Raw genomic sequence first — 23209 nt, forward strand, 5'->3', positions numbered from 1 at the left:
TTAGCCAACTGTTATAGTTAGGAAGTTTCTTCTTTTACACCAAAGCTCAATTTCCCTCTTTTCAAATTCTACTCATTGATCCTAGCTGTGTCCTCTGGGGTCAAGTAGAACAAGTCTATTGCCTTTTCTACTTCCATAAATAGTAGGAGATAAGTATGGTGTGACCTTTAATCCACTCTCCTTCAATTTAAGCAACTTCATAAGGCATGAACTTGAGGAAGGTCCCTACACCAACTTAGTTAATCTAGTATTTTAAAGCAAATAAAAAAAGCAATAAAACCAGGTAGATAGATGGCATAGAGGAGAAAGTACTAGCTTTCAAGTCAGGAATATGAGTTCAAATTTATCTCAGATCCTTTTTGGCCACATACCCTAGACAAGTCACTTAAGCTCTCTCAGCTTTGGTGTCCTTATTTGTAAAATGGGGATAATAAGGACACATGATTTTTTAGGATCAGAAGAGCTATTATATGCAAAGTGCTTTGCAAGTCTTAAAGTGTCATATAAAGACTGATTATTACTATTACTAGCCTTCTCTCCCGCATTCTCAAATATTGATGTCTTTCACCATTGGTAGAGCTGTGAATTCAACCTACTATTTTAAGTTTAAATTAAACTACTTTTTTCCCCCACTAAAACAAATTTATTTCTCTCCCCTTCCCCTTTCCCTCCTCATTTAAAAAAAAGGAAATTCTTATAGTATATATATATACACATATATGTATACATATACATATATTCATGCATATATGTGTATGTTGTATGTGATGAGGAAAACTAATTCCTCATTGAACAGGTCTTTAAAAATATATATTTTATTACATACTCTGGGCATAAAACCTCTCTGTCAGGAGGTGGAAAGCATGTTTCTTCATAGACTCTCTAGAATCACAGTTGGTAATTGTATCCATCTGAGTCCTTAAGTATTTCAAAATTGATTAACTTTATAAAGCTTTTATTATATAAATTGGTTTCCTGATTCTACACACTTTACTCAGTGTCAGTTCACAAAAGTCTTCCCAGGTTTTTTTGAGGCATTCCTCTCCATCATTTCTTACCACATAATGGTATTCTGCTATATTCCTGATACTGTTCAGTCATTCCCCAATTGATGGGCAGTCCTTTATCTTTCAGTTCTCTGTCATCATAAAAAGAGGTATTAAAAATATTTTTCGGGGCAGCTAGGTGGCACAGTGGATAAAGCACTGGCCCTGGAGTCAGGAGTACCTAGGTTCAAATCTGGTCTCAGACACTTAATAATTACCTAGCTGTGTGGCCTTGGGCAAGCCACTTAACCCCATTTGCCTTGCAAAACAAAACAAACCCTAAAAAAAATATTTTTCTACATATAAGTCTTTCCCCCCCTTTTCTTTGATCTTTTTGAGAACACAGAACAGTGTTATAGCAAGGTCAAAGGATCAGTCCAATTTTGTGACTTTCAGTGTATAGTTACAAATTGTCTTTCAGAATGACTGAAGTGTAAAATGAAAAATGATTGTGCCATATGAAATGATGACAATGATGGATTCAAGATGTTGAGTAAGATATATATTTCTGACATGGTCAATGTGAATTTTTTTAACTTGATCATTAATCTTTGCTGTTGTTTTTTTCTTTCCAGTGGAGAATGGGTGAGAGGGAGAAATTTTTTTTTTAAATTTATGGTTTTGTTTTGTTTTGTTTTAGGTTTTTGCAAGGCAAATGGGGTTAAGTGGCTTGCCCAAGGCCACACAGCTAGGTAATTATTAAGTGTCTGAGACCAGATTTGAACCCAGGTACTCCTGACTCCAAGGCCGGTGCTTTATCCACTACGCCACCTAGCCGCCCCAAATTTATGGTTTTCTTAAAATATCACAGTAATTTCTCAATCCCTCTCCTTCCCAAATATGCAATTAAGCAAATCTAAGCAACAGAGAATTCATGCATGACCAGGTATGCTACATGACAGTGAACTAATAGTACACTTTTACTGAGAAGGAATGCATGCTTGTTTTCATTTACAATCTTGTTATAATTATGTTTATTGCTCTTTTGCTTCTGCTTTGTCTATTCTGCATCACTTCAAAGAAGCCTTCCTATGTTGCTCTTTATTCTTCATATTTGTCATTTCTTGCAGTATAGTAATACTTCAATATATTTGTATATTATAGTTCATTCCACCATTTCTTTCTTTCTTTCTTTTTTAAAGTTTTTACAGGGCAATGGAGTTAAGTAGCTTGCCCACGGCTAGGTAATTATTAAGTGTCTGAGGTCAGATTTGAACTCAGGTACTCCTGAATCCAGGGACAGTGTTCTACTACATCACAGAGCCGCCCCCATTCAACCATTTCTTACTGAGTAGGAAACAACTTTATTCTCAATTTTTGTGCTACCAAAAAGAGTATTGCTTACAAATATGTTATCATATTTAGGAAATTTCCATAATTTATCTCATAGGGGTGTACCTTATATTAGACTTGCTAGGTCAAAGGATACTGTGCTGTTTAATGATTTTTCTTTAATGATTTTCTTTCTTTTTTTTCTTTTTTTAGATTTTGCAAGGCAATGGGGTTAAGTGGCTTGCCCAAGGCCACACGGCTAGGTAATTATTAAGTGTCTGAGGTCAGATTTGAACTCAGGTATTCCTGACTCCAAGACCAGTGCTCTATCCACTGTGCCACCTAGCTGCCCCATGATTTTCTTTCTTTAATGATTCTTCCAAACTGTTTTCTAGAACAACTGTGGACCTATCCACATTTCTACCAACAGCAAAGTCATATTTCTGTCTTCTCAAATCCCTTAAACATCAACTATTTTAATTCTTTTTGATCCTTGAAAACTTGATAGGTGCTAAGTGAAACCTAGGAATTACAATCGATTCTATTTATTCATGGTAGTTGTATTCTGTAAAATTTCTGTAAACACTGAATTAGAGAAAAATGAACCATAGCTTCTAAGAGAGATGCAGTGAGCCTTTGATCACAACATTTACATTATCTCTTCTGAGTCTCCATTCAGAAAGGAGAATTTCTTCTTTCTTTTTCTGGATGTACTGTATCCTTGATTCATTAAGATTGAAATCATGGCCAACAGCACTACAGATAATCTAACACATATTTTTTCCAAAAGATAAATCATAGTCTTCTTATACCCAGAAATGCTAGCGCTGTCTCGGGTGAATCACATTAGTTATCATAAGTCCATCACAGAAGTTACTTCCATATTTTTCCACAGTTGCTGTTGCTGATTGTAATCCCATCCATCCATTCCTCCCCACTACCATATATTATATTTTCTCTCTCCTTTCACTCTGTCCCTCTTCTAAAATATGCTATAGGGTAACTGAGTGGCACAGAGGACAGAGTACTAGCCCTGGGGCCAAGAGGCCCCAAGCCCACATACCACCCCAGAGACCCAGCAACCACCAGGCCCTGTGGCCCCAGACAGGCCACCCAATCCCAGCCCCTTGCAAAAAAGTAAAAAAAGAAAATGTGTTATATATGACTATTCTCTCTTATGATCTACCCTTTCCTCTATCACCCACTGCCCCCCTTCCCCCCTTCTCTCCTTTTTACTCTAGATGTCTACGCTATTGAGTGTGTATGCTGTTTTCTCTCTAAGCCATTTCTGATGAGAGGTTGAAGGTTCCTCATTCCCCCTCACCTTCCCCCCTTCCATAGCATTGAAAAAAAAATTTCTTTTACATGAAATATCTTAGCCTATTCCACCTCTCCTTTCTCTTACTCCTGGTAATTTCCCTTTTTTAGCCACTGACTCCATTTTTACAATATATTATATCTTCAAATTCAGCTCTCTCCTGTGCTTCATTTATAAAAGCTCCTCCTACTTGCTCTATTAAATGAGAAGGTTCATGTTGAGTTCATGAGTATTATCAGTATCATCTTTCCATGCAGCAGAAGTACATGCAGTTCATCATCAAGTCCCTCATAATTTACCCTTCTCCTCCACTCTCTATGCTTCACCTGAGTCCTGTACTTGAAGGTCAAACTTTCTGTTCAGTTCTTGTCATTTCAACAGGAACATTTGAAATTCCAGTTTTACTGAAAGTCCATCTTTTCTCCTGGAAGAAGATGGTCAGTTTTGCTGGGTAGTTGATTCTCAGTTGTATTCCAAGCTCTTTTGCCTTCTGGAATATTATATTCCAAGCCCTACCCGCCCTTAATGTAGTTGCTGCGAAGTCCTGTGTGATCCTGACTGCAGCTCCATGATATTTGAATTGTGTCCTTCTAGCTGCTTATAAGATTTTCTCTCTGACTTGGGAGTTCTGGAACTTGGCTATAATAATCCTGGGGGTTGTTTTTATTGGATCTCTCTCTTTTTAAAAATATTTTATTTGACATCAGTTATCAAAACTGTTTGGTATTGGCTAAGAAATAGAGTGTCGGACCAGTGGAATAGACTAGGTGCAAAAGCAGGAGAGGATTATGGTAATCTGCTGTTTGGTAAACTCCAGCCATTGGGATAAAAATTCTCTTTGATAACAACTGCTGGGAAAATTAGAAGTTAGTATGGAAGAAACTTAGATTAGACTAACACTTAACACCCTTTACCAAGATAAGATCCAAATGGTGACAGGATTTAGATATAAAAAAATACTATAAGCAAATTAGAAGATCAAGGACTAGTTTACCTGTCAGATCTATGGAAAGGGAAGCAGTTATGACTAAGGAAGAGATGGAGAACATCACCAAAAACAATCTAGATGATTTCGATTACATTAAATTAAAAAAGCTTTTGCACAGATAAAACCACTGTAACCAAGATCAAAACAAATGTAGCAAAGTGGGAAACAACCTTTACAACTAATGGCTGATATCTTGTTGTCTGATCTTGTTATCTCTTATACTTTCTGTTCTTCCTTAAGGATGTGATTTCTCTCTCATCACACTCAATTTGGATCAATGTACAACATGGAAACTGACAGATTGCTTTCTGTGTGTGTGGGGAGGAAGTAAGATTGGGAGAAAAATATTTATTTGAGTTTTGAGTTTATAATGTGTCCATAGCATGGAACAGAGTAATGTCTCAGGAAGCAGCAGCTGCACTCATGTGTAAACTGGGCCTGACTGAACTACTGCGATCCAGATATCAAACAGATATACTAAAAACTGGTCAATCTGTCGATCAGTAAGAAGACTATTTGGGTCCCAAACTTTCACCTCCAGCTTTGATTGTTCTCTGCCATTTGATTCTCCTTTTGTGAGTTTATCTGGTATATCTACTTGATATCTAGGTCCTACTCTTATTTCCCTTTTATATGCTAAAAATGTTTCCAATGAAGGATCGTAAACCAAAGAATAGAAAAAAGGTATCCTCTTTATCAAGATATGACAAAACAGATTTTCTCTCATTCAGAAGTGCAACACTACATTTTCCCCTGATATGTGTTGCAGAAAGAGATTCATATTGGTGTGACACAAATAATTCTCTATGTTTCAATTGATGTTTTTGTTAATCTGTCAGATCAGCATCTATTGAAGTTTCAGATTCTTCTTCAATCCCTTTAGCATGTTTGTCTGCAAACATTATAAGACTGTTGGAAATGTCTCCTTGTCTATAAAAGCATACTACTTTTTCTTCCACATTGCCATTGGCTGTCTTATTAAGTTCTTCTAGCCTTCTCATTAGATATAGGTTACTTGAGGAATTCTCAAAATAGACATAATGTTCTGACCTGGTACATGTTGGTCACCATGTCCACCTGCCCGCCCGCCAAGCTGGAGCCAGAGCTTGAGTTGAGCCCCATCCACTGCCGCCACCACTTCAATCCCCACCATCTCCACCTCTGTGGCAGCTGCTGCCCCTGCTGCTGCCATCCCTGCTGCTGCTCCTGCAGCTGCCCCAAGTTGGTTTTTAACATGTTATTTTCTTCAGCATTTTTTGGATCTCTTTGACTAAGCTGCTGACTTTGTTTTAATGTTTTTCCTGCATCTCTCTCATTTCTTTTCCCAATTTTTCTTCTATCTCCCTTACTTGATTTTCAAAGTCTTTTTTGAGCTCTGTCATAGCTGAGCCCAACTTCTAATTTTCATGGAGTCTTTAGATGCAGAAGCTTGTACTTCCTCATCTTCAGATTGAGTATTTTGATCCTCCTTGGGATCATAGACAAAGTATTTGTCAATGGTCAGGTTCCTTTTTTTCCCCTGTGCCTGTGCCTAGTTTGGGGGTTGCTTCCTGAGCTTTTGAGATTTATTGGGACACTCCCACAAGGACCTCAGTGTATGAGGCTCTGACTGCTCTCCTGGTCTGTGAATGATCACAAGTACACCCCTCTTCCATGGGGTTGGGGTGGGGTGGCGTCCCTGTTCTATTTTGGGGGGGGCCTAGACTTCAATCAGGATCTGAATGTGATCAGAGCCCCAGAGTCCTGTTCCAGGGACAGAAGACAGACCTTGGTAGTCTCCTTCCACTCCCTTACCTTCGGTGGGCTGAGCACTCAGGGAGCAGCTGCCTAGGGGCACCTGCTTGCCGGCTTCACAGCCTGTTTCCGTTTCCTGGAGTGCTGCAGCTGTGCTAATGTCATGACTGCACTGAGTGCCTGGGCTTCACGCTCACTTTGGCAGAGGTCTCCCTGCTGATCTTCCAAGTTGTGCTTTGTGCTCCCTGGGATGCAGGTCAGGAAACTGCTTCTGCTGCTGGGAGTTATAGCTCCTAGGTACCCTGGGGCTATTCCTGGGAGGCTGAAGTTTCTTCACTCTGGCAGGCCATCCTTCTAACCCCATGGAACAGTTTTCCCCACTATTTTCCAGGTTACCTTATACTGAAGAGTTGCCTCACTGGATCTTTCTGTGGGTTCTGTCTCTTGAAAATTTAGTTAGAGTCATAATTTTAAGATTTTTTGAAATATTTTGTAGAGGATCTTCTCCTGCCACCATCTTGACTCCTTAGCACTACATTTGAGAGTTGTTTTAAATAGAAAAATCACTAAGAAAAGCACAAAATACCAAAAAAAGTGGCACTGCATAAATCACAAGTACAACATTTGTTTATAGGTTGAAAGAAGATTAGAACATCACCTTGTTCAACCTCAACTGGAAGTATTGATTTTAGAGTTTCAAATAAATTTTAGTGAGTTGGAGAATTAGCAAAGAGGGAATCCACAAATAATGGAGATTAACTGTATTTTAACTTGCATTTCTCTGATAAGCTATTTGAAGAATTTTTCCATGTTGTTTATCATATATATTTCTTTCTAGAGTTTACAGAACTTATAACCATTTCAATATTTAGCTTTTACAAATGTCTGTGTAATGATAACTTTTTAACTCACCCTGAAATCTTAACTAGATGCCAAAAATGTTCCTGGTTATTTATCTCTGTATATTTCTACTTAAAGAGTAATTTTTTCTTTTACTTCTCATTCTTAACTTGCCACAGCACACATTATGCATTTAATGTTTGTTGAAAGAACTAATTAATTTCCTCTAGTTTTCTTATTTTCTCTTGGTCCAAGACTGTGTCTCTTTCAATTTCTGCCTTGAAGCTAGGAGTCATAAAAAATCCTAGTGTCTTTCTCACCAATTCATAAAAGAAAATTACTCCCACCCCATAAATATGCTCAGTGCTTGGTATAATTTTTATACACAATGTTTATTTTGGTCCTTAACAGCCTTCATCAGCTCCTCCAGAAAGATTAGCTTCTTTAGAAACTATTCCAGTTTTTATTTTAATGCCATAATAGCAGAATCCTAGAGAACATTAATTTTTATTTTACTTTATTCTTTAACTCACTTGTACTATGTGTTTGCTTTTTTTAAGTTTGTACAAGACAGTGGGGTTAAGTGGCTTGCCCAAGGCCACACAGCTAGGTAACTGTTAAGTGTCTGAGGTCAGATTTGAACTCAGGTATTCCTGACTCCAGGGCCAGTGCTCTATCCACTGCACCACCTAGCCACCCCTGCTCACTTGTACTATGAACATTCACCAAATCATTCAAATCAATAAAAAGTTTTGCTCCTAAATTTCCCATCCACAACTGAGTCTTTTAATTTATAATTTGATTAAATGTACATGGATTTACTAAAAGTGAAATTATCACAGGAGAGTTAGGGCTATATAAAGAGGATTTTTTTAAATATGCAGATTTTCAATTTAACATGATTCAGAAGAAACAAGAGATGTCAAAACTTCTAGACTTTAAGCTTTATAACTATATGCCATGACTATTTTCTTTGATAAGAAAGTCAGGAAGGCCCACCTGTCAAGTACTATATTACATGATGAAATTAGCTACTTATGAATTGAAAGGAAATGACCAATTACTGGAGACATTTCGTAATCAGCTGTGTAATGTATCAGACCAGTGAATCATTAGGTCAAAGATCAAAATAAAAGCCAGGTTAGATGAATAAATATTATAAAGTATGATATATGACTTGAGCAATTTCATTCTGATCTATTTTTAAAAATATTTATAATAAAAGATGATAAATGGGGGCAGCTGGGTGGAGCAGTGGATATAACACTGGTCTTGGAGTTAGGAGGATCGAGTTCAGATCTGGCCTCAGACACTTAATAATAACCCAGCTGTGTGACCTTGGGTAAGTCACTTAACCCTATTGCCTTAACAAAAAGCAAAAAACAAAATAAAACAAAAAAATGATAAATGAATAAAAGAATATAGACTATCATGAATCTAATTAATAAAAAGATCCAATGGCCTTTTCTCAGGCTTCATGTTTCTGCAGTATTTTAATGTTGAATACTATTCCATTTCCTTCCTCTTAGATATTCTCTCCTCCCTTGGCTTTTGTAATAGTGTTTTTTCCTGGTTGTCTTCCCACCTGTCAAAGGACTACATCTTCTGACCTTCTTAGCCTCCTAAGAAGAGTTGGGTTATAATCTATTTCTTGTTCCTTTACTGTGTTTACTAGAACTCTCTCTTAGATTCTCTTTTTTAAAGATGTTTACTTCCCCCGGTTTCAAGGATGATGCTCTAAATCTAAAAATAAATCTCAAAATAGATGACCCTCAAATAAAAAATCTGTTCCTAGTCTCTGTCTTGTACTCCAGTCACACAGTCATATATCACATACTACCTGATGGATATCACTAGATATCCTGCCTCAAACCAAAAACTCAATATATTTATAAATGACCTCAATATCTTCCCACTTGAACATGTTTCTTCTTACAAATTTCCCTTTTTCTGTTGGGTACACAATTACCTTCAATTTACAATATGGAATCATCTTTGACTCTTCTTATCACTCATTCTCCAACTCCTAGAAATTGCAGATTCTTATCAAATCAATATCCATATCATCTCTTGAATCTGTCCCTCTATATCCATTCACATGATTATCAGCCTAGTTCAGGTTCTTAGTAACTCTTCCTTAAATTACTGGTCTATCTGCTGCTAATTTTCCCCTTCTTCAATATATCTTCCATACTTGCCAAAAATCACCTTTCTAAGGCAGAGGACTAACCTCACAATGGATCCACATTACTTATCAGATAAAATACAAACTTCACAGTCTGACATTTAAGAACTCCCACAATCTGGCTCCCATCTGGCAAACTGAGCTATCAGATTTTGACCTAAATTCAATAACATAACACCATTTATATAACTCTTGCCCCCCCCCCCCCAATCTGGACCAACTCCCTCCTCATCTCTTACTTTCAAAATCTGAATTTTCCTTCAGGGCTAAACTCAGATATTATGTCCATGGTGCTTTACCAAATGCAGACAGTCAATAGTGCTCTATCCCTCCCTGAAGTTATCCTTGTATAACATATATCGGTATTTGCATAGTCTCTTCCTCGCTTTGCCTCCAACTGTCATATTAAGAGTAGGGATTTCATTTTCTGGAACCTAGCACAGCATCTTGAACATATTAGTCACTTAATGTCTGTTGGATTGAATTTGAAGTAGCACAACCTCAGTTGAGAAGTACTGGAGGAACAAGTAAGGTTACAGAAAGTCCAGTTTCTCTTAACTTTACAGAAAGCAAAGGCCTAAGTGACCTCAAAAGCATTTAAGGAAGAAATTGTAAAGAGAACAATAAACAGATCAAAAAGGGGAAAAGATTTACAAGGATTTCTAGAACAAATTCTTTTCTCTATTGAGGGTAGTGGAACCAACCCATTTGGAGATGTGCTTCCATAATGAAGTGAAAATTCACTGAAGGAAAGAAAAATGGCAAGAGCACCTAGATTAGATCAAGTACACATAATGGAGGTTCATGCTGGAATTACCATAGTTTGAGGAATCCGAAAAATCATTTCTCAAGTTAATCTAAAAAAGGAGAGGATAGTAGATGCTTAGAAAAATCATGGGTCTAATTATTATAAATTATTCAAAGATAACTCAAAAGTCTATTTTCCAATGACTATAAACCCAATAAGGACATCTTACAGATACATCAAGGGAATCCTGGATAAAAACTGAAGAAGGGACCAGGCAAGCTTTCAAAATGCCACTTTTCAACAGATCACATCTGAACAATCACACAATAGGCTGAAAATATATCAAATACAAGATCCCACTGTGCTTATTATTTGTTGATTTTTTTGAAAGTCCTTTGATTTAATAGAACAAAACATCACCTTAAAGACTCCTCAGGTATTTTTTATGTATATGTCAAAATAATATTATTACATGAAAAATATAACCACAGATAATTTTACTTAAATAACTATTGTCACTAAGTGGTGTATAGAGGAAAATGTATACTTCCTCAAAGTATTTGCTAACATCATGTAAGATTCCCTAAATATCATGAAGTCCTCTCTGTTATCTTGTCTGCAGAGAATATTGTACTCACTACATTAAGCCCTGGACCAACTATGAGCCTCCTAAATGAGGTATGACTTAAAGAGTATGGCTTATCTACAACAGAAAAGATATATGAAACAAACAGTTTGGTGAATGACTCATTGAGCTGGTCCATCAGAATATATATCCATTTATATAACTGAAAAAGGAAGCATTCTTGTCAAGAGCAAGAATGAAGGATAAAATAGTAGATAGTTTGTGGGTTTCACTGCTATCCATACAAAATCAAGAGATCTAAAAGGAAGACTCCCAGAACATTGAGTGAAGCCCTTAAGGAAAATTTATGGGTGGATCGTAGACAAGACTTACACAGGATGAGTGATGTACTGATGACAGGAGCATACCTGATGAGATCATCAAACCATTGAAATATCAAAGGATAAGGGGTTTTAATGGCAGAAAACCTATTCTTCATATTTAGATTTTTTGTTTTGTGGCAAACCAGGTAGTAAATGAAAGCTAGCTCCTAGAAGATAGTAACAAATTGAGAATGCAACTATTAGTTGCAAAATTAACTGCTTTGCTAAAGACGTGCAAGTGTCTGCCTGGGTTCTGAATCTTATTAAATGAAAGCTCAACAAAATCTGAGAATGACTCTGTCTTACCCCTTCCCTCCAATATAGAAACAGCTGGTCCATCAGAAAACATTAACAAAGTGATGATTAAGATGATTTCTACTCAAAAAGATGCAAAAGACAGCATAACACTGTGACACACAATGTAACACTATGATATATGGTTTAAAAGTAATTATGCTACAATAAATGTGAGGTACAGTATTACACTATGGCATATGGTCCACTTTTGTGAAATATGGTCTAAGTGTGATATGTCGTAACAGTATAATGCTTGGTATAAGTGGGTTGCAGAATGTATCAATGTGATGACATAATACTGACATAATAGTGTAATGATGCTATAATAATAGAGTGGTATATGACACAACAGTATGATATGCTGGAATGATGGAATTCACAGGAGTATAGAAACATAAGACTAAGCTCTATATTCCATTGGTCGCCAGGGATTATAAGACTTCTAAGGTTTCATAATTTCCAATTTTTGTATTTCTTTAACTCATTTGTTTCTCAGGAGATATTGGCAATAAAACCCCCTAAATATATTAAGGGTTGTGAATCTTTGATAGATTTAGGAGAAGCTTGGAGATTGTATTTGTTAAGAGAAATTGTATGTAGAAGCAACAGGTAACTAGTAAAGGAGCAGATGCTCCAAGTCCAAGGTAGTAGTACAGGAAAGCATGGAGTGGAGTTGGGGAGGCGAGAGAACCTGCCTGGAACCAAAAATCAATTCTAGGGAGCCAGATGGGCAGAGAATTCCTACCTCCAGTACCCTGGAATAGGAACTCTCTTTGGAGTTAATAGCTAACAGATGAAAACATATTTCTTATGGGCACAGAATTACTGATTAGTCAAGCAAAGGTTCAAGCCTGTTGTGTTCACCATTTGTTATTATTCTGGGGGGGAAGGCAACCAGGAATAAGTAACAAGCCCAGAATGACAGAGCTAGTAAGTATCTGAGGCTACATTTGAACTCAGGTCCTACTGACTCCAGAGCTGATGTTTTATCCACTGCACCACCTACCTGCCCCTTCACCATTCATTAACACTTGTTTGGGAGCATCTTACAAATGGGATTTTGATTGGGTTCATTCAAAGATTTGTACCCTTCCCTGACTTAGGTGAGAAATAAAGCCACTTTAACTGGAGCTTCATGAATAAGAATTACTACAAGTCAACAATTCAAAAGGCATATTATGAAGGTATAAAAATTATAAAGACGGAGTTAATGGATGAGAAAGGAATGTACTGGGAGAAAGGAAAAGGAGAGTTGGAATAGGCTAAATTATTTCACATAAAAGAGGCAAGGAAAACTTTTTGCAATGGAGTGGAAAGGGGGAAAGCTATAGGGAGTAAATGAGCTTTCATCTCATTGGAAGTGGCTCAGAGAGGTAATAGCATACACACTCATCAGGGTATAGAAATCTAAAAGGGTAAAAACAAAATATTCATAAATATAAAAATATTCATAGCAGCCCTCTGTGGTAGCAAAGAATTAGAAATTGAGTGAATATCCATCAATTGGGGAATGGCTGAACAAATTATGGTATGTGTATGTTATGGAATACTATTATTCTAATAGAAACCAGGAGGGATGGGATTTCAGAGAAGCCTGGAAAGACTTGCATGAACTGATGCTGAGCAAGAAGAGAAGAACCGGGGGCGGAGCCAAGATGGCAACAAGAAGGGATCGAGTCTTAGGAGCTCTCTGATAAAATTCATCAGCTAAGGACTCTAACTAAACTTTCGAGAGACAGAACCCACAAGGGACCCAGTGAGGCAGTTCTCCTACTCAAGGTAACCTGGAAAAGAGCAGAAAGGCTCTGCTCCCTGGGATTGGAGAGGCGGCCTGCCAGAGGGGTGGCCCGCCAGAGCGAAAGAACCTCCCCCAGGGCACTGGGGGTCTCAGCTCACAGCAGCAGGGGAGTCTCCTGAGCTGCACCCCGAGGAGCACCAGGCACAAAGTGGGGGAACAGCGGGGGACCTCTGCCAAAGTGAGCACATGGAGCCCAGCCCTCAGGGCACACAGCAAACAGCATCCTCTTTCCCCAGATCTGATCCAGGAAACAGAAGCAGGTGGAGCCTGTAAGCAGGAGCCCCCAGGGCATGAGCCCATGGAGCTGAGGGAGAGGAGTGAAGAGAGACTGCCTAGCTCTGTCCTCTGCCCCTGAAACAGGACTCTGGGGCTCTGACCACATTCAGATCCTGACCACAGTCTAGGCCCCCCCACAGAACAGCAGCCCCCCCCCCCACATCAGCCCCTTGGCAGAGGGGGGCGCTTATGGTCATTCACAGACCAGGAGGGAGGACAGAGCTGCACACACTGAGACCCTTGTGGGAGTGTCCCAAAAGCTCAAGAAACACCCCAAACCAGGCCCAGGCTGGGAAAATGAGCAAGCAGAGAAACAAAAAGAAGACTATTGAGAAATATTTTGCAAATGAGCCCAAGAAGGACCAAAATACTCAGTCTGAAGATGAGGAAGCACAAGCTACTGCATCTAAAGACTCCAAGAAAAACAGAAATTGGGCTCAGGCTATGACAGAGCTCAAAAAAGACTTTGAAAATCAAATGAGGGAGTTGGAAGAAAAACTGGGAAAAGAAGGAAAAACATGAAAATGAAGTCAGCAGCTTAGTCAAGGAAATCCAAAAAAATGCTGAAGAAAATAGCATGCTAAAAACCAGCTTAGGTCAAATGGACAAAACAGTTCAAAAACTTATTGAGGAGAAGAATGCTTTAAAAAGCAAAATTGGCCAGATGGAAAAAGAGATAAGAAAACTCTCTGAGGAGAACAAATCCGTTCAGACAAAGAATAGAATTCAGGGAGACTGATGAATTTAACAGAAATCAGGAATCAATACTTCAAAACCAAAAAAATGAAAAATTAGAAGAAAATGTGAAATATCTCATTGAAAAAACAACTGATATGGAAAACAGACTTAGGAAAGATAATTTAAAAATTATTGGAATACCTGAATGTCATGATCAGGAAAAGAGCCTTGACATCATTTTCAAAGAATTACTACAGGAAAATTGCCCTGATATTCTAGAAGCAGAGGGCAAAATAGAAATGGAGAGAATCCACTGATCCCCCAGAGAAAGAGATCCCAAAAAACCAACCCCTAGGAATATTATAGCCAAGTTCCAGAACTCCCAAGTCAAAGAGAAAATATTACAAGCAGCCAGAAGGACACAGTTCAAATATCGTGGAGCTGCAGTCAGGATCACACAGGACTTAGCAGCAGCTACATTGGAAGCTCATAGGGCTTGGAATACAATATACTGGAAGGCAAGAGAGCTTAGAATGCAGCCAAGAATGAACTACCCAGCAAGGCTGAATGTCCTCTTCCAGGGAAAAAGATGGACTTTCAATGAACCAGGGGAATTTCAAAGGTTCCTTTTGGAATGGCCAGAGCTGAACAGAAGGTTTGATCTTCAGATACAGGACTTAGGTGAAGCATGGAGATTGGAGAAGAGGGGGGAAATATGAGGGACATAATGAGGATGAACTGCATGTATTCCTGCATAGAAAAATGACACTGATAATACTCATATGAACCTTCTCAGTTAATAGAGCAGGTAGAGAGAGCTTTTATAGTTGAAGCACAGGAGAAAGCTGAATTCGAAGATAAAATATGGTGTAAAAATGGAGTCAATAGGAAAAAAAGGGAAATGGAAGGGGAGAAAGAAAAAGGAGAGAGGGAATAGTCCAAGATATTTCACATAAGATTTTTCTTTATTACAATGAGCTATTGCAATGATATGGAAGGGGGGAGGCAAGGGGAAATGAGGGAACCTTTGCTCTCATCAGAGATGGCTAGGAGAGGAAACAGCAAATATACTCAATGGGGTATAGACATCTGGAGTAAGAAGGAGGGGGGAGCAGGAGGAAGGGGTGGGGATGTGAATAAAGGAGGAGAGGATGGACCATGGGGGGAGAGTGGCCAGATATAACACATTTTCTTTCTTACTTCTTGCAAGGAGCTGGGAATGGAAGGCCTGCCCAGGACCACAGGGCCAGGTGGATTCTGGGCCTAAGGGGTGGTATGGGGTCTCAGGGCTTCTTGGTCCCAGGACCAGGGATCTGTCTGCTATGCCACTCAGCGACCCTACAGCAGAGTCAGAGTGAAAGGAGAGAGAAAATAGAGTACATGGTAGTGGAGAAATAAGAAAGGAGAGAGTTGCGATCAGCAATGGCAGTGGTGGAAAAATATGGAAATAACTTTTGTGATGGACTTATCATAAAGAATGAGATCCACCCATGACAGAGTTGTTGGTGTTGGAACAAAGACTCAAGCACATTTTTTGTTATGATTATTTGGGGGAGGGTGCAGGGCAAATAGGGCTGGATGGCCTGCCTGGGGCCACATAGCGGGGTGATCTTTGGGTGTCTGGGGCCGTATTTGGACCCAGGTGCTCCTGGCTCAAGGGCCAATGCTGTCTGGCACCCAGCCTCCCCCACTATTATTACTATTTTATTTTATTTTGGGTCTTTTTTTTCTTTCTTTTTTTTTTTTTGGTTTTTGCAGGGCAGTGGGGATCGGGTGGCTTGCATGTTACACGGCTGGGTGATTGTTGGGTTTATGAGGCTGGATGTGGACTCGGGTGCTCATGGCTCCAGGGCTGTTGCTTCATCCATTGCGCCACCTGGCCATACCTACAATTATTACTATTATTATTTTTTATTTTAATTTTTTTCTCTCCCCTTTACTTTTTTCGCCCAAACAAGTCTATCTATATTCATGGGGGAGGAGGGGTATTTTGTTTACTTGTAAACAAGAATATTTTATTAATGTAAAAAAACATTTGTACAAAATGAGAATAAAAAAATAAATTTAAGATGAAAAAAAAAAGAAGAGAAGAACCAGAAGAACATTGTACATCCTAACAGCAACATGGGTTGATGATCAATCTTAATGGACTTGTTCATTCCATCAGTGCAACAATTAGGGACAATTTTAGGGTATCTGTGATGGAGAATACCATCTGTATCCAGAGAAAGAACTGTAGAGTTAAAACAAAGACCAAAGCCTACCACCTTCAATTTATAAAAAAAAAAAAGTTGTCTTATGTACTACATAATTTGGCTATCTCTCTAATATTTTACTTTTTCCTCAGGGATATGGTTTTCCCCCTAATACATTCAATTTTGATCAATGGAAAGTCTAAGAATGGATAAAACCTCTAAGAAAATGCAAACTTTTCTGAAAGAAAAGGATGACATTTGATCTGCCTTCAAATTCCCTGCTAAGTTGTGTAAAAAAAAAAGCATGGAAAAATGTAAAGATTATCAGATTGCCTTCTGTGAGGGGAGGGAAGGTGGGAAAAATTGTAAAATTCAAAACCTTACAAAAATGATAGAAACTACTACTGTATATAATTGGAAAACAAATAAAATATCAATAAAAAAAAGAAAATCTATCTTACCACCCTAGAGGAAAATAGGAGAGGAAGGGGATGGGAGGGGCAGTGAGGAGATAGAAGAGAGGGAAGATCATGGGTGAGGGTAGTCAGATACAACACACTTCTGAGGAGGGACAGGGTAAAAGAAGAGAGAGAACAGAATTAATGGGGGTGAGGAGGAATAGGATGGAGGGAAATACAGCTAGCAATAGCAACAGTGGGAAAAAAATATTGAAGCAATTTCTCTGATGGACTTATGATAATGTTATCTACCCCAAAGAAAGAGCTGATGATATCTGAATATAGCCTGAAACACACTCCCCCCCCTCTCTATTTTTCTTTAGGTTTCTATTTCTTTGTGGTAGTGGTGTAGAGGGGAGATTATGATCACTTTTACAACAAGACTATTGTAATGTCAAAAAATATATAAATAATAAAAATCAAAAGGCATAGTAAAGAACAAGTGCCAGCCACGGGAGGTGGAAAGAGAAAAGGGAAGGTAGTGGGGTGGAGAAGGGGGGTGGGGAGGAAGGAAATGAGAAAAAGAGAGATTGAAGAGCAACTCTAGCAGGAAGGGTTTTAACTCAGACTACTGGCAAATCTAATTTTGAGGAGATGGAATTCAGAAACCCTAATTAATCACACTTTGTAGCAATTTCCTCTAGCTGCTAACTGGAGCAATCACCTGATTTTCAATGAGTGGGGAAGCTCTTCTTATTTTTGAACCCAAGCATTCATTCATTCATTCCGCTCAGCAGGTAGAAAGGAAGTATGACACACTGCAAAAGGATTTATATAGCAGATGAGGAAACATTGCTGCTTCTTGCTGCATTATTTAACCCAAGACTATCAAAGTGACCCTATTTAGGAAGAAGTTCCAACAAGAAGCACAGTAGCAGGTTTTATGAATATAAGCTGGACTGAGTTTTCTCTGAACTCAACAACCCATTATATAATCATATAAGCCTAGGATATAGTTCCTTATTATTTTTGCTTGTCAAAAATCCTCCTCTTCCTGAGGTTCAAATCAGATGGTTCATCCTTCAGGAAGCATTCTATTATTTTCCTAGCTCAAAGTGGTTTCTACTTCTTCAAGGTTTCCTGCACACTTAGTAGATCATAAAGCTTAACTGAAGCGTATGCATGTCTCCCTTGAGAGAATGTAACTCCTTGAGAACAAGGAAAATATATCTTTTTGTCTTTGTAGTCTTAGCATTTAGTGAGGTATTTGGCACATAACAGTTGCTTTAAAATGCCTAGTGATTCTTGGCTTGATCTTGGCTATGTTAATATTCTACTTGACCTTGTGCTATACTTGTCTATGTACAAAAAGTATCTCCATATTTCTGGAAGCTCCATGAGGTCAGGGGCAGCATTGTTTTTTTCTCTGTACTTCTAGCATTGAGTACCAGCTCCCACCACACACACACACACACACACACACACACATATTTACAAGGATAATCTCAGTAATTATATATATTATATACATATGAGTATCTGTGTATGTATAGGTATATAAATATGTACATAAATATATACACATGCATTTGCATGCTACTGAATAACTTTTAAGATACTGGGAGTTTCATAGTGGCTTTTTTTCATTTTTTTATTGTATTTCATAGCTACTTTTAAAGTATTCAGAGGGTCCTAAATAAATTCTCAAGACCACGTCAAACATTCCTGCTAACACATGTACAGAGGGAGAAAGATGGTTAAGGAAATATCTGTATAAAACCTCCTCTAAAACAGATGTTGTCCTATCATTTCTTCAGTGTCATTCTGGGATCAGTACTCACCATTCTTGAGTAATGCGAGTCTGCAACTCTGGTAAAAGAAACTGCCCATGGAAACAGTAAATGGAAGAAATGTTGGAGAAGATACCAGTTGTCACGTCAGATGGAATACCAGCTTCTGCCAACTTGGTGCAAAAAACCTGCATTTGGACAACCAAGAAATCACTGAATGAAATATATTCAGATCATTCATTTCTACCTCAAATTATTAGCTTTAGGAAGGAATCTTTAGTATCTACATATTTGCTCTGAGGGCAAGTATGATCTATGATTAAAAAGGGATACTATTTGTATTAAGCCACAGTTTTTTTTAGGTTTTTGCAAGGCAAATGGGGTTAAGTGGCTTGCCCAAGGCCACACAACTAGGTAACTATTAAGTATCTGAGGCCAGATTTGAACTCAGGTGCTCCTGACTCCAGGACTGGTGCTCTATCAACAGCACCACCTAGCCTCCCCTAGCCACATATATTTTTTTAATCCTTTAAACTTATTCAAAGGAGAATATTATTTAAAGTGAAATTGCAGTCAAGTTCAGATGCCGTGGTATAGAGGAATGCACCATGAATTTAGAACAAAAGGACCTGGATTTGAATATTCAACTTCAAGTTTCTTCCTTTTCAAAATGAAGAAAATATCTATCTTTAAAATTCCATGATTCTAAATACATATTTTCTAGGATTCATAGGCTATGTATAAAATAGGAGTATTCTCCTTTAAAAATGAAAGTCTAAGAATGGATAAAACCTCTAAGAAAATGCAAGCTTTTCTGAAAGAAAAGGATGACATTTGATCTGCCCTCAAATTCCCTGCTAAATTGTGTAAAAAAGAATCTTCAGGCTTTACTTCTCTAGTTAATTAAAAATCAATATAGATAACATATTTGGTAAGATCTAGAAATATATCTATTTGTTGAGGTTTTCTTTTATTTATTAACTTAATTATAATACTTTAAATTTTGCAAAGCACTTTCACATCCATAATTTTACCTGATCATTATAATGGCCCCAAGAAAGGGGTAGAGCTGGAGAGATTATTATTCTTAATTTACACAACAGGAAAACTAAAGCTCTGAGAGGAGAATAAGTGATCCAAAGTCATCCACCTAAAGGAATTTCTTGTTCCAAAGTGCAGGCCTCTTCCCATTCCAGTTCACTTTATAAACAAAGGAACATCATATTATTTGCCTTTCCAACCATATTCTAAAAAAGGGTTCAAGATCATAGAGACTAGAAGATTAGGTATCGAGTAGAAAGATTGCAAGAGGGATTAATCCTTAGTAAGCAGAAATCTTTGGTTTATTCTTAAATTGAAATGAGATTTTATTTTTTATATTTTGAAAATTATTAATACATAATTTTTTGGTCAATTCATAATCATTTCTGAATATACTCATCCTCTCTCTGCCCTCTCCAGGGAGCCATCCCTTATGTAGCACAATAACAGGAGGATGGGTTGTTCCATTCCTCAAAAGCAGAATTGGACATGCCTTTTCTGGTGAGCTGAACAAAGAAAGGTCAGATTACAGGATCAAAGAGCACTCGGTCTAATCCTTCACTTTACAGCTGAGGAAATGGAGGCAAAAAGAATCTAAGTGATTGTCCACAGACAGTATAACTAGTAAGTGTCTGAAGTGGAATCTGAACCCAGGGTTGTTTTGCTTTTGCCCCAAGGCTCTGTCTAGTAGACCACAGTAACTTTAGCATACTGTCTCCAGCATGTGTGACTAAGGAGCTGGGCACCGCGATGATGAACACTCTTCTAATTGTCTGTGGAGTCAGGAGGTACAGAGAGAGCCCCAGTTAGGAGTAACATGACAACCTCTCAGTCTCCTTTACTTCCTGGCATCAAATGGGGCAAGTACTGCTATGTGTGGCTCAATGATGAGAAGGGGCCTAACATATGTTGGCCCCACTCACCCACTGTGAGCATGCAGCACCTCTGTTCCCTTTGAGGTCATAAATTTTGGGTGAACATGCACTTGAAGAAGGGCAGATAACATCAGAGTCATTAGCAGCCTCTCTTAGAGATAGTTGTGGTGTGTGCTAGAGTGATTGTAGATGAATCTAAGGATGTTCCTGTAAAGAGATATATACTCACCTGAAGAGGACAACAGTCTGAGGGAGAAAGAATCTTCTTGGCACAGAAGTGTCAATTGTGTATTCCACACCTATTATTAGGGTCCAGCAGAGAACTACAGGGGAACTTCATGAAGAAAGCTCCTTTTGTGTGTCATCTTCCCCCATTAAATTAAGCTCCATGAGGACAGGGACTGTCTTACTCAAGAGTTCTGGCACAGCCTTGTCTGGCTTTGCATTGCCTCCTAAATAGTAATGTGTTCACACATACATAATGACCTGGTGAGAGAGAATTTCCTTTCCTCATTCACAGTCACAGAAGTTCTTGTTTCACTGCCCAGCAAGAGGGAAAAAAGACTAAAAAAGACTATCAAGGCAGCAGTTTTGTCTGTGAATTGAGTTCTAGGTCAGTACTTCCTGAGGCACTGGTTCTACCAAGTCAACAGCTTCTTGAGAGATAGTTCATGATACCAGTCCCTCAGTCACACACAGCTGGAACAGGCTTCCAATGTTCACAGGTTGGACTGGAAATAGTCAAATTCGATATCAATGGAGTCAAGCACAAATAGAAACAGAAGGGGAGGGCGGTGTGTGTGCATACTGACTTAGGAAACTACAAATTAACATTATCTCTGCTGTATTGAATTTTTATTTATTTTGTGAAATAGTTTCCAATTACATTTTAGTTTGGTTGAACTACTAGAAGCTCGTAGCTCCAAGTCTGATACTTTTGCTCTATATAATTCATCAAAAAAGGCAATCTCAAGCATATCCTAAGGAGTAAGCCTATACTAATCAATCCAGCCATTACACAAAGATTCAAAAAGGAGAAGAAAACAGTTCAGCAATGTCCAATAGTATATTCAATAGTCAATGTTTAGAATTCCATCTTTTCCATTTCAGTGACAGACTTTCTAGACCAGGTCAAGTTTTCACAGTAGCAGATTTTGGATCAGAGAATTCTAGAATTTGAAGGGATCTCAGAAAAGAAAACTGGGGCCCAAAGAGAAATATTTTGCCAAAAAGTCACACAGGCAGTAATATAGCAGATCTCATAGGATATCTGTAAATTGATTATTCTTTTCCCTGAATACTGAAACAGTCTATCTATGATAGGTTAAAAATGATAGACATGGGTTCCCTTTTTTATTTTTATTTTATTTTTTTAGGTTTTTGCAAGACAAATGGGGTTAAATGGCTTGCCCAAGGCCACACAGCTAGGTAATTATTAAGTGTCTGAGACCGGATTTGAACCCAGATACTCCTGACTCCAAGGCCGGTGCTTTATCTACTACGCCACCTAGCCGCCCCAGTGTTCACTTTTTTAAAATGCTCAGCTTCAGGCAAAGTGTTGAATTCTAAAAAAGAATAAAGAAACTAATTTTAACCAAAAAGAATAAAGAAACTAATTTTAATCAAAGTTTAATATACCTGGTCCAGTAGATGCAATCTTTTGACATAGGCTTCTTCAGTGTGGAGGAGTTCATTTGCAATGTTGAATAACTTCTGTGGCTCAGTACACTGAGAAGAGATAAATGATCCTATTGAGAAGACCAGCATGTGAAAGATAACTCTCTTACAATGATTAAGAATCAAATGAGAAAACACCTGTAAATGCTCTGTAAACCTCAAAATGCTGAATAAATACTCATTACTGATATTATTAATAAATTCCATAAATCTCAACATTGTCAGACAAAATTCTTGTTTTATAAGATGGTTCTGAAAAGTGGACACATTCACAGGACCAACATAGAATACAAAAGGTACTTTCCACACCACTATTATTATTCAAACTAGAATGGTAATATCTTTATTATCTATGCTACAAGATGGTCACAAGAATCAAATGAAACATTGTATTAGAGGATTTTGTAAACTTTAACATCCATCTGTTATCACCACTATTTTTTATTTTAAAGAATACTTATTATTATTATAGATAACATTTATATATTACTTTAAAGTTTACATAACACTTCAGTATAGCACCTAAGATTCTGTGATATAGGTGGAATGGGTATACCTAGGCAAATTATGTGAACTATTTATTGCTATCTCCATTTTACAGATAAGGAAACTGAGGTTTAGGAAGATAAGCAATTTGCCCAGCCTCAGTTAGATAATACAAATCAGAAAGGGAATTAGAACGTATATTTTCCTTTCTTTCTGGTCAGTAAATTTTTTACCTACACTATGATGTCCCTCAAATAATCATACTATCAATTTAAGAAAAAAACATTTGCCACTTGTTGGCCACTGATATGTACTATCAAGCAGCAAAGAGTCAGATCAAGTATCAAATACACAAAACAAAAATGATTTTTTTCTCAAAAAACAAATATGGAATTAAAAAATAAGAAGAAAAAAGAGAGCAGATGCTTTGTTATATAAACAGAGTTGTCACTGGAGTGGGATGAGCAGGGTATCTACCCTTAGTAGATACTCAATAATTCTTTGTTGAATAAGTTTACCAAAAGTGCTCAGTGCTTTTTCCATTGCATTTATTCCTCTTGATCATGGTACACTTTCCTCATGCCACATTATTGCTATTTTTCTCCAACCCTAAACTGAA

At 37.9% G+C, this 23209-nt stretch overlaps 1 protein-coding gene and 1 pseudogene across 1 annotated transcript in view; both read right to left on the minus strand.

Annotated features, from left to right (window-relative positions):
* The window catches only part of FGD3 (FYVE, RhoGEF and PH domain containing 3), a 212711-nt gene that overhangs the window by 70990 nt on the left and 118512 nt on the right, over positions 1 to 23209 (minus strand). Inside the window, exons 5-6 of the mRNA XM_074197689.1 lie at positions 22066 to 22155; positions 18563 to 18699 (exon numbers count right to left, since the gene is read on the minus strand). Coding sequence (XP_074053790.1) covers positions 18563 to 18699; positions 22066 to 22155 — 227 coding nt within the window. The remainder of the gene's footprint in view (positions 1 to 18562; positions 18700 to 22065; positions 22156 to 23209) is intronic.
* On the minus strand, positions 3653 to 9581 carry LOC141495862 (metastasis-associated protein MTA3 pseudogene; annotated as a pseudogene).

The sequence above is a fragment of the Macrotis lagotis genome, chromosome 8, assembly GCF_037893015.1.
Source record: "Macrotis lagotis isolate mMagLag1 chromosome 8, bilby.v1.9.chrom.fasta, whole genome shotgun sequence".
In the NCBI taxonomy this organism is placed as follows: domain Eukaryota; kingdom Metazoa; phylum Chordata; class Mammalia; order Peramelemorphia; family Peramelidae; genus Macrotis; species Macrotis lagotis.